We start from the raw sequence: 12,133 nt of genomic DNA on the forward strand, positions 1-12,133 counted from the left end.
GCTGACCCAGGCAATGGGGACGGTGGGCCAGTGTTTCTCTCCTGGAAAGGAGGAGCTCACAGGCTCCTTCCAGAGGAGGGACACACAGGACCCCAGGGGCTGCAGTGAGGGGGCTATGCAAACCTGCTCTAAAGCAGACTTTGGAGTCTCCCTTCAGATCACCTGGAATACTTCATTACTTCAAACACAGAGCAAGAAGTAGAAGTTACAAATCAGGTGTTCTATTTAAGAAGCTGTATGGAGAGTTTGTCCTTACGCTTGAATAGTTGCTTCATGACCTCCTTTATCTCAGAAGGACATGCACGGTGAAGTTATACAGATCTGGCTTCCAAATAATATTCAGAGCAAGTCACTTAGCCTGGAACCGGCAGGTCCATACGGCAGACCAGGGACAGTGGGAAAAACACCTAAGCGGAACCGGGAAGCTACTTCCCACTCTGTGACTTTAGGGTCCACAGAATTATGGACCTGGATACTGGACGGCAGATGTGAAATCCCTTCTTCTTATTCAGCGCTTATGCAAATATGTGCTATTGTCCTTACAAACATGGTATGTGCCCTTGGAGGGGAACAATGACCCCATTAAATTTTCTGGCCCTGGAATTCCGTAAAGGAAATAGCCTATGGCCCTAGCCGGGGTTTCTCAACTTCCACACTATTGCCCAGTAGGCCCTGAAGATGCCCTGTGCAGGGCCCTGTGCCCTGAGCAGCATCCCTGGGCTCCACCCTCCAGGTGCCCTGGATATCAGCAGAAACCCCCACCAAGTCCTGACAATAGAAAATGTCTCCAGGCATGTCCAAGTGTCCCTCGGGGGCAAAACCACCAGTTTGAGAGACCCAGCCCAGGAAGGGGTTTTTGTCTTGCTTTTTGTGGAGAGGCCACGCAGTGAGGGTGGCTTCTCAGAAAGAAGGCGCAGTTCCCAGTGCTCATTAACCTACAGATTCAATGACCAATTCACTGCAGAGAGCACCCAAAGGTTCCTGAACACAGAAGTCAGGAAATGACGATGAGAAAACGAACGGGGCTCTATTTTGTAAAGGGGATGCTGCCTGATTTGAGATTGCTAATAAAAGACAACTAGGTCTTTCAACTCGATTTGTTGAAAAAAATTTTTAACCACCATATTTATCCTACCAACACTTTCCATTTCATTCATTCTTAATTAACACAGAGAGTAGGTTTTGAAAAATATTACATGACAAAACAGTGGATTGTCCTCGCAAAGCATTTCCTTAACACTTATGTAGTTAGGAGAATACTCAGATGCGGGTGGAAATGGGTCTCGCTCCCTTCCTAACAGCAGCTGTATATTCCTGGCATGCGCCCTCCATAAATTCCCCCAGGCACAGGTGCTGTTCACGGTTACCACGAATGTTCAGGTAGAAGGCAGGCAATGAGGAGTGTTTTTTTCAAAGCATTTACTCAAGTGTTGTGGGTCCCTCCTTAGCAGCGGCATCTTCAACTTCCCTGTCCACCCAACTGACCCTGCTGTGAATCCTACTGGCCAGACACACTCAGGGCTTGTGGAAATCCTGGGTCCCTGAGCTATCAGAAAAAAAGGAGACAGTCTATGAAAGCATGGCCTCTGCACAACACACAATCCAGCAGGGGTGGTGGCTTCTATCAGACAGGCCTGAGTGTTAAAGTCCATGGAATGTAACCAAGCACATGGCAACGGGGCGGCATGGATGCCTGCTCGGCCTCTTACCTTTGTCTTACTCTCAAAACAGGTAAATCCCATCGCGAAATCCACCGTGAAACACAGCATCTCTCCTTGCCAGCTGCACATGTATGTTCTGGACTAGAAAAAAGTATTAATTTTGAGAAAACATTCTTTAATAAAGCTGTTTAACTTTAATTATGTAGGTGCAATATCAACCCGTCTTTGGTCAAAAATTATAAAATGCTCTAACATGAAAGTTACAGGGAACAAAACAGGAGGAAGCAGGGTCCCGGGATACCCGCAGGAACAACTGCGTCCAGGGAGTTCTTTCTTGCTTTTCGTCGAGAGGCCAATATTTCCAGCTCTGTGAGGGGGGAGTGTTTGCCGGCACTGCTCTAACTCCGAACAAATGCACAGAGCCCAGCCAATCTCTATTCTCCAACGCGTGTTTGAAAACACAGTAAACCACTGAATTTTCCTCCTGCTAGCTCATTATACCTAGTGGGTAATACGCTCACTTTTCTTTGCACGAGGCGCACGGCATGTTACGGCAGGAGCTAGACGTGGCATTTCATGAGAAAATTCTGAAGAGCAGTACAATTTACAACATCATCAAGTAGCAGAGCAGGACAGCAGGGATACCGCCAAAACCACACAAGAATGACATCGGTCACACAGTGCGAGAAGTCCCGCAGTCTGCAGCACATCCCACCGCCATGGATGGTTTGTGTGGAGGGAGGCCTGGACCAGCACGTGACACTCCTGAGGGGAAACCCGGGCTCTGCTCACCCCGGGGCGGGTGGTTTGTGTGGAGGGCGGCCTGGACCAGCACGTGACGCTTCTGAGGGGAAACCCGGGCTCTGCTCACCCCGGGGCGGGTGGTTTGTGTGGAGGGCGGCCTGGACCAGCACGTGACACTCCTGAAGGGAAACCCGGGTTCTCTGCTCACCCCGGGGCGGGTGGTTTGTGTGGGGAGCGGCCTGGACCAGCACGTGACACTCCTGAGGGGAAACCCGGGCTCTGCTCACCCCGGGGCGGGTGGTTTGTGTGGAGGGCGGCCTGGACCAGCACGTGGTGCTTCTGAGGGGAAACCTGGGCTCTCTGCCCCGGTCTCTGCCCCGAAGGTCTCTGGGCTTCAGGCTGCGGAGCCCGTGAACACCTGCCAATGCACTCGCAGCCATGTTGGGTGAAAGCGAGATTTGTGCTTTAAATGTTTTCATGCGACTCAAGACAAAAGAAGCAGGAACCCTAATAACTTGGTAAAAGTTATTTTTAACAATCTCTGTAATAAATCTGCAGGTAAAATGTTCCCATTTAGAAGAGAATTGGAGCCATCGATTTGAGTTGGATAAATAGAGCTGTGGGTTCTGGGCCTGTCTCTGAGCCAGGGTGTGCACGGCCCTTTGGCATCCAAACACGTTACTCTTATGGGAAAGGGGTGCTTGATGCCTATACTCTCTCTCTTTCCCTCCTTTTCTCTCTCTCTTGCATACACGCATACACACACACACACACAATACACGGCACATACACCACACACGCAGTCACAGTGCACGGCTAACACCATATATACACACATACACACAGAGTGCAAGGTTTATACACCACACACAATACATGGCTTGCACACCACAAACACACATACACACACAATGCATGGCTCGCACACACACAGTGCACAGTTCACATACCACACACATACACAATGCACGGCTCACCCACCACAGACACAGACACACACACAGACACACAATGCATGGCTCACACCCCCCCCCCACACAGAGCACATGGCTCACACACCACACACACAGAGTGCATGGTTCACACACACACAAACACCACCCCCCCCACAGAGGCCATGGCTCACACACCACACACACACAGCACATGACATGCACCACACAGTGCACGACTCTCACACCACACACACACACCCACAATGTGCGGCTCACACCCACACAGCCTACAGGTCTCACACAGCATGCGGCTTACACACGCACACACACAGTTCAGGGCACACACACAGCACACAGCTCTCTGACACACGGTGCATGGCATACACACGTGCACACACACAGTTTGGCTCACAGTGCACTGCTCTGACACACACAGCATGTGGCTCACACACACAGCGCATGACTCACAGCACATGGCTGACACACACAGTGTGGCTCTCACACACAGTGCACGGCTGACAGTGCATGGCTTACACACTCACACATACCCTGACCGAGGCGGGCTGGAGTCAGTCAGGTCTCAGATCTCAGGTCTCATTCCTGCCACGGCTCCACTCCATGGGCTGCCCACGCTGCCTGACAAGACCACACTGCCCCCCGCGCCCGCCGTGCTCGGCCTTGTGGCTGTATAGCTTGGGAGGTTCTTCCTCACTTCTCTCTTGTTCTGCTATTGTCCTCTTCCTGAATAGCTGACTGCGTGCCTTCAATATCTTCACGCCTGTCAACCTTTCCTTAGAGATTGTCCCAGAGTAGCTCAAGTCCCTGCCCCTCCCCTCGTAGGGGAGAGCAGGTGGCGGGGGTGGGGTGGCAGGGATGGGGGGAGGGGGGCAAAAGGCTGGAAGGACCCATCTGTCTTGGGCTTCACACAGCTCCTGACCCTTCCAGGATAACTGGGGGTCCAGCCAACGCCACACACACAGCCGGCGGTCACGAATACTCTACACACCGTTGGCTTTGCGATGAGAATACGAGAGCAGATCGCAATGAGTGGTGGCTGAAAAGCACAGTCCCAGCCAGCTCCCCCTGCTCACCTTCCATGAATCTGACCCAGAGTGTGAGGAGGATTGAGGTTCTACGTGAAAGTTCACAGGAGGTGACATTCTCACAGCTCAGATTTGAAAGCTACTCAAGCTCTAGAATTTAAATCTAGTGATTATAAAATAGGAAATGAAAGTATTCCAAGGGTAACTGCTATATTTTATGTAGACTAAGTAGCTATCATCATAGGATCTGTAGAAATTGTAAACATCAGTGGCTACAGCTGAATGGCAATGCACACACATTCAGTAATTATAGCCCATCTTTATGGCACAGGCCAAAGTTACTCCAGATGGCTACATAAGCACACAACACATTTGCATAATCTCCAAAGGGGCTTAGGATGGAGGAAGAAAAGAAAGCTTTCGTCTAAGGAACCTCTGGCTACACAAAATCTCATTTTCAGAATTAATCAATCAATATCCTCCCAGACACATAGAGTGTCTCATCATTTGCATTTTTAGAACTTGAAGGAATTTTAAAAAAAATCTGTTTCCTCACTACTGCTGTACATACAACTCCCACAAAACAGTCTTATCATAGAACTTTGCAAACACAATTCTTTCAACCTAGTGAATGAATGACATGTGGGATTATTTCCAGGCTTCCTCTATGTTTGCAATTTTCCCTTGATGCCTTGGAAGAAACTCTAATTGGCACACATGCCCCAAATCCTGAATGAAGGGTTGCCTCATGGCCCACTTCCCACATCAGAGGGAGTCTGGGAATGTTTATTTTTGTGTACCGGCTTCTTGAAAGACATCCTCATAGACTGCCCAGCGCATTTTGATAAAATTAGTAATTTAAACATTTTCATGTAACTCAGGGAGAGAATGTCCACATAATGCATTTGGTGTAGTCATTTGGAATTCTCCAAGATGTCGAGGCCACGGAAAAACTTACTAGGATAACATTTGATCTACTGATGAAATTACGGAGAAAAGGTATATGCATAACACTTCATGGTTTGGCTGAAGATGGGACTGAACTTTATCTCCAGCACATTATATGGTGACCCATAGAAAAATGGCCAACTGTAGACCACAGCTCTGGGCTTACAGCAAAGCTTCTGAATCAATTAATGAGTTCAAGGAAAAAAAAAAAAAGTTCTAAGTACCTCCTTCCACAACTGACCGAAACGTAAAATAGATAGTTTCAGAACTTTTTATATGAAAATATCAAAAGTGGTCTTATTAATGAAAGCTTAAAGTAAATGGTTTTGTAGTTCAGCTTTTGGAATAAAATAAATCAAGAGCAATAGCACAGAGCAATCAATATTTACAGAAACTATCAAAAATATAAAGCACAGAATTACCTGAAGAGTTAAAGAAAGAAAAAACACTAATACCAGAGATAAAACCATATATATATTTATATATGTATACATATATATTTATATGTGTGTGTGCATATATATATATATATATATATTTTTTTTTTTTTTTTTTTTTTTGAGACAGAGTTTCACTCTTATTGCCCAGACTGGAGTGCAGTGGCGTGATCTCGGCTCACTGCAACCTCCACCTCCCAGGTTCAAGTGATTCTCCTGCCTCAGCCTCCCGAGTAGCTGGGATTACAGGCATCCCCTACCACGCTCGCCTAATTTTTGTATTTTTAGTAGAGATGGGGTTTTACCATTCTGACCAGGCTGCTCTCAAACTTCTGAACTCAGTGATACACCTGCCTAGGCCTCCCAAAGTGCTGGGATTACAGGCGTGAACCACCACACCTGGCCAAGACAAGAAAGTGCTGGGATTACAGGAGTGAGCCACTGTGCTGGCCAAGACAAGAAAGTGCTGGGATTACAGGAGTGAGCCACCGTGCCCGGCCACACCCGGCTAATTTTTTGTATTTTTAGTATAGATGAGGTTTTGCTATGTTGGCTAGGCTGGTCTTGAACCCCTGAGCTCAAGCGACCAAAGTGCTGGGATTACAGGCGTGAACCACCACACCTGGCCAAGACAAGAAAGTGCTGGGATTATAGGAGTGAGCCACCGTGCTGGCCAAGACAAGATTTCTTTTCTGTGTTCTGAACACCAAGAACAAGATGCCACAGTTGGGCTGCTCAGGTGAGATGCTGTAACTTCAGGAGATGACAGGCAACTTGCCCCCTTTGATTTGCTCGTTTCCATTAAGGAAAATACTCTCCCAATAGTGGGCAGTAAAGCAAGCAGCCTGGAAAAGGAACTGGAGTCAGACAGAAGAGAGATAACAGCAGGTGTGCATCTGCCAAGCGTAGGTCATCTAGTGTTTTCTTGAAGACTTCGTGTCTGTATTCATGGAGAATATTGGTCTGCAGTTTATTTCCTGGAGTGTTTTTGACTGCTTTTGGTATAAGGGTAATGCTTGCTTCAAAAACTTGTGTTTCCTCCTTTTTTCTTCTAGAAGATATTATAGAGAAGATATTGGTGTTCGCTTTGACATTTGATAGAATTCTCCAGTGAAGTCATCTGAACTAAACATTTCATTTTGAAAGTTTTTAAGCCACAAATACAGTTTTCCTAGTAATGATAAGGCTCCCAAGACTATAGTGATGGAATTGTGGCAGTTCGTGGTTTACGAGGAAACAGTCTCTTCGGTTTAAGTTGCAAGATTTACATGTGTAGAGTTATTCATTGTATTTTCATTATCCTGTCGAAGCTTACAGTCTGTAGTGATACCCCATTCCATTTATTATATTCTCAATTTTTGTCTTCTCTTTTTCTCCTCTTTTTTTGTCTGTCTTCTAAACATTTGCCAAATTTAATGATATCTTCAAAGAAACAGCTCTTTGTTTCACTGTTTCACTGGTTTCCTCTGTTTTTTTGTTTTCGATTTTACTGATACCTGCTCTTCCCTGGGGTTTATTTTGCTCTTCTGTTTCTAGTTTATTGAGGCAGAAGCCTACGGTTTTTAGACATTTCCTCTTCTCTAATGAATGCATGCTGTTAATGCTGTAAATTTCCTGCGCAGCCCTGATTCAGCTGTGTCTCACAAACTTTGATATATTACAGGGTTCTCATTTTCATATCCTCATTATTTTATTTGCCTTGAAACTGCATGTTTGACACATTGCTTATTTATAAGTGTGCAGTATCTAAGTGTTTGGAGAATTTCCTATTATCTTTCTGTTGTTGATTTCAAATTTGTTTCCATTTTAATTAGATAACATTCTTTGTATGTTTTCAGTTCTTACAAATTGGTTGATGCTTGTTTATGCCCCCAGATATGGCTGATCCTGCTAAAAGTTGCATGGACACTTGAAAATAATGTTTATTATCCTGTAGTATGTAGTGGGGGGATTCCATAAATATTTACTAGATTCTTTTAGTTGATGGTACAGTTGAATTCTTCTATATATTTGCTGATATTTTACTTAGTTGTCTGTCAACTGTTGAGAAGGAGCGTTGAGGCCTTTCACCGTAATTGTAGATTTTTCTGTTATTTTTCAATTCTCAGTTTTTGCTTCCCATATTTTGCAGCCCCGTTGTTTTGTGAATACTCACTCAGGATGGCTGGGTCTTCTCGGTGGACTGAGCCTTTTATCATTCTATAACGCCACTCTCTCTGCATCTAGTAATTTTATTTTCTCTGAAGTCTCCTTTATCTGATAATAGGGCTACTCCTGCTTTCCTTTGATCAAGGTTACATGATTTATCTCTTTTTACTCATTTACTTTCAAACCATCTACATGGTTATCTTTGAAGTAAGTTTCTTCATTAGAGCTTGGTCATCTTGTTAATCTACTCTGCCAATCTCTGTTTCTTACTTGGTGCATTTACACCATTTTCACTTCATGTAATTATTGATATCTTAGGGCTTAAAACTGATATTTTATTTTTTGTTTCCTGTCTTTGATTTCTCTGCTTTTTTTTTCTGCCTAACTGTAAGTTACTTAAACTTCTTTTTTTTTTTTTTTTCCTGCATTCCAATTTATCTGTATTTTTTGAGTGTCTCTTTGGATGGCCTTTTTAGAGGTTGCTCTGGTTCTCTATACACAGTTGTATACACATTCTATATACACAATGGTCACCCCTACATCAGTTTCATTGAAGTACAGAAAACTCACTCCCCTTCAACTTCATTTTCCCTCCCCTATTTACAGTATATATATTTCAAATAGTTTCTTCATATACATTTATAATCACATCAGACAGTGGTATTATTTTTGACCATAAAACATAATTTAGTAAACTCAGCCGGGTGAAGTGGCTCACGCCTGTAATCCCAGCACTTTGGAAGGCTGAGGTGGGAGGATCACGAGGTCAGGAGATCGAGACCAGCCTGGCTAACATGATGAAACCCTGTCTCTACTAAATACAAAAAATTAGCTGGGCATGGTGGCGCATGCCTGCAGTCTCAGCCACTCGGGAGGCTGAGGCAGGAGAATCTCTTGAACCTGGGAGGCGGAGGCTGCAGTGAGCTGAGATCACACCACTGCACTCCAGCCTGGGCGACAAAGCGAGACTCTGCCTAAAAAAAAAAAAAAAATAAGAAAACTCAGTAAGACAAGAAATGTCTGTGGTGTCACCTGCACTCTTGTTCACCATGGCCTTTCTTCCCTCCTGATGTTCCCAGATTCCTTCTTTCATCTTTTGATTTCTGTTTAGAGAACTTCCTTTATTCTTTTTGGGTAGATCTGCTGATACTAAACTCTCTTAATCTTTTCTTTTTTATCAGAAAATGTTTACATTCTTTTTAATTCCTGAAATATATTTTCAAGCGAATAAAGGTTTCTGTGTGCCAATTCTTTTCTTTCAGCACTTAAAACAATATTGGGACATTTCTTCTGGCCTCTGTAGTTTCTGATGAGAAAGACACTGTAGTTTGAATCATTTTTCCTCCCTAAGTGCTGTATTATTTTTCTCAGGCTGCTTTCAAGATTAGTTTTCTTTTTCTTTAGTTTTCATGAGCTTAATTGTAAAGATCTGGGTATAGAATTCTCTGGGCTTATTCTGTTTAGTTTGTTCAACTTTTGGAATATGTAGGTTTATGTCTCTAGCCAATTTGGGGAAGTTTGAGGCTGTAATATTTTTTGAGTACTTCTCAGTACTTCTTTTCTCCTGGACTCCAGTGATACAGGTGTTATGCCTTAGTTACATCCTGCAGGTCCCCCTGGAGGACAGCACGGCACAGCTGCAGACAGCAGCCAGGCCTCAGCAGGGCACAGGGTGGGCAGCGGGAACCACAGTGAGTATGTGGACTCTGTGTGACTCTCCCTCAAACTGAGTAAGGTGCCATCCACTAACTCCATGCATGTCACCTCTGGGGGATGCTGAGGCTTGAGCTGAGTGCTGTGAGCGCCCAGTGGGTCTAAAGTCATCCCGTCTTGGCTTCAGGCTGTCGGTGGAGAATTTCTTCTCACACACAGTCAGCTTAATGACTCATCAAATTTTCTAGGGCTCTTGAGAAGCACAATCAGAGTTCCCTTAAATACCTTTGACTTAATTTTTGGACACCACTACAGAAAATGACACGTGCTGCAGGGGCGAAAAATCCAGATAATAAATATTAAAATAGCTTTTTATAGGACAATAGCTAGTAAACTTCATTAGGATGTGATAAAACAAAACATGGTATTAAATAGCACATTCAAGTTCATTTTCAAATATGTTAAAAATTCATGCTCTCAACAAAAGCATTAAGATTAGCCTTTTAAGTATCATAGACAACAGGCACAAATGAAGGACTGGAATTAATGAAGAAGTTAAAGAAGCGATTCTGTTCATTAACAAAACCGGACACATGGAGCTGTCGGAAGCAACATCAGGATGGGGTGTGGGAAGGGAGAGAAATCACATGGGCACAGGCAGCTCTGCTGGGATAGACCGAGAGCCACCTTACAAGCAGGGGCTGGCACGGCCCAGGTGAGTTTCTGGTCAATGTGCACACTGGGGCCACAGCTTGTGTCCGGGGGAAACGCTGACCCACCCTGGGGTGTTGAGGGATCTTTCTGTTTCTATCGTAGGGTCAGTGAGCCCTGGGAGACCAATGCTTTCTTCAATCTAAAGCAGACTGGATTGTGGAAGGAGACATGCAGAAAACGCTTTAGCTAACGAAGAGCATCAGCCATGAGTGAACGGACTTTGAAAGGATTTTCGACAGCACTTCAGAGCAGTGATGGTAACAGTGCCCTCATTTAAGGCACCCTTCTTGCATACCTGGAACTAGGCTAAATGCCTTACATTGAGTTCTCATGGTAAACTCACGAGATGGTGCTTCCATCCTCATTTTACAGATGACAGGTGGGGTTTGGGCAGGCACACAGCTTGCCATATGCACAGAGGATGGGCCAGTCTCTGTCCCTGAGTCCTGGCTCCTCATTTATCGCTTCCAACACCACAGCTCAGCATTGCAGTTTGCTCCACATTTCCTGTGGGTTGGTGCACAGGGATGACTTGTGTCCCCCCAAAAGTCATGCTGGAGTCTTAGCCCCAGTATCTTATTTGGAAGTAGGCTCTTTGCAGAAGAGACCAAGGTGAGGCTGTGCTGGAGCACATGGGGCTCGAATCCCATGACCAGTGATCTTCTGGGAAAAGGAGACAGAGACCCAGGGAGGAGAGCCAGGTGTGGAGACAAGGGTGGAAGCGGGGGTGAGGAGCTGCAGATCGAGGAATGCCAGGGACTGCAGGAGCCACCCAAAGCGGGAAGAGGTGGGAAGGATTCTCCTGAACCTGAGAGAGTTCAGCCCTGCCAACCCTTTGATCTCGGAAATGAGAGGACAAATTTCTGTTGTTTTAAGCCACTCAGTTTGCGGATGTTCCTTAGGGCAGTCCCGGGAAACGTGCGCAGGGCTAGGCCAGCAGGGCCAGGACTGGTGATGGATATGGGTATCTCCACCGCTCAGAAAGCAGCAGTGCGGGGCGTGTTCCTGCCTCCGACTCTTGGCTCCCGGTGTTGTGCCTTACTGGATAAAAGTATCTTATATTAGTCAGGGTTCTATAGAGAGGCAGAACTAATGGGGTAGATATATATCAAGGGGAGTTTATTAAATATTAACTTATACAATCACAGGGTCCCACAATAGGCCATCTGCAAGTTTGAGGAGCAACAAGAGCCAGTCTAAATCTGGAAACTGAAGAACTTGGAGTCCGATGTTCGAGGGCAGGAAGAACGTGGAGTCTGAAGTGTCTGGCACGGGAGAAAGATGTAGGCTGGGAGGCTAGGCCCATCTCCCTTTTCACATTTTTCTGCCTGCTTTATGTTCACTGGCAGCTGCTTAGATGGTGCCCACCCAATTAAGGGTGCATTTGCCTACCCCAGTCCACTGATTCAAATGTTAATCTCTGTTGGCAACCCCACACAGACACACTCAGGATCAATACTTTGTATCCCTCAAACCAATCAAGTTGACACTCAGTACTAACCATCATTTCTGGAGTGGCGCAGGATGGTAACAAGGAATTTAGAGAGGTGGAGGAGGCAGAGGCAGAGGAAGAAGGGACGCAGGGAAGGCGAGTGGGGAAAGCAGACCTGGTGTTCACCCAGGGGAACCGTCCAGGACCGGGGGAGGGCAGGGTCTCTACCAATGCTTACTGGTGTAATTCTGCTTCTCTGTTTAAGAATGTTTGCCACTTCAGCCTGCCTTCTGTTTACATATTTCTTATTTTAAATTAAATGTGTAGGCCGGGTGTGGTGGCTCTCACCTACAATCCCAGCACTTTGGGAGGCCAAGGTGGGTAGGTCGCTTTAGCCCAGGAGTGAGACCAGCCTGGG

The 12,133-nt window shown here is 45.6% G+C and overlaps 1 protein-coding gene across 2 annotated transcripts in view; it reads right to left on the minus strand.

Moving 5' to 3' along the window:
* The window catches only part of SNTG2 (syntrophin gamma 2), a 374,364-nt gene that overhangs the window by 33,854 nt on the left and 328,377 nt on the right, over positions 1-12,133 (minus strand). For both annotated transcript variants that reach the window (XM_050753205.1, XM_050753204.1), the window contains one exon: positions 1,710-1,802. In XM_050753205.1, coding sequence (XP_050609162.1) covers positions 1,710-1,802 — 93 coding nt within the window. The remainder of the gene's footprint in view (positions 1-1,709; positions 1,803-12,133) is intronic.

The sequence above is a fragment of the Macaca thibetana genome, chromosome 13 (assembly GCF_024542745.1).
Source record: "Macaca thibetana thibetana isolate TM-01 chromosome 13, ASM2454274v1, whole genome shotgun sequence".
Lineage (NCBI taxonomy): Eukaryota > Metazoa > Chordata > Mammalia > Primates > Cercopithecidae > Macaca > Macaca thibetana.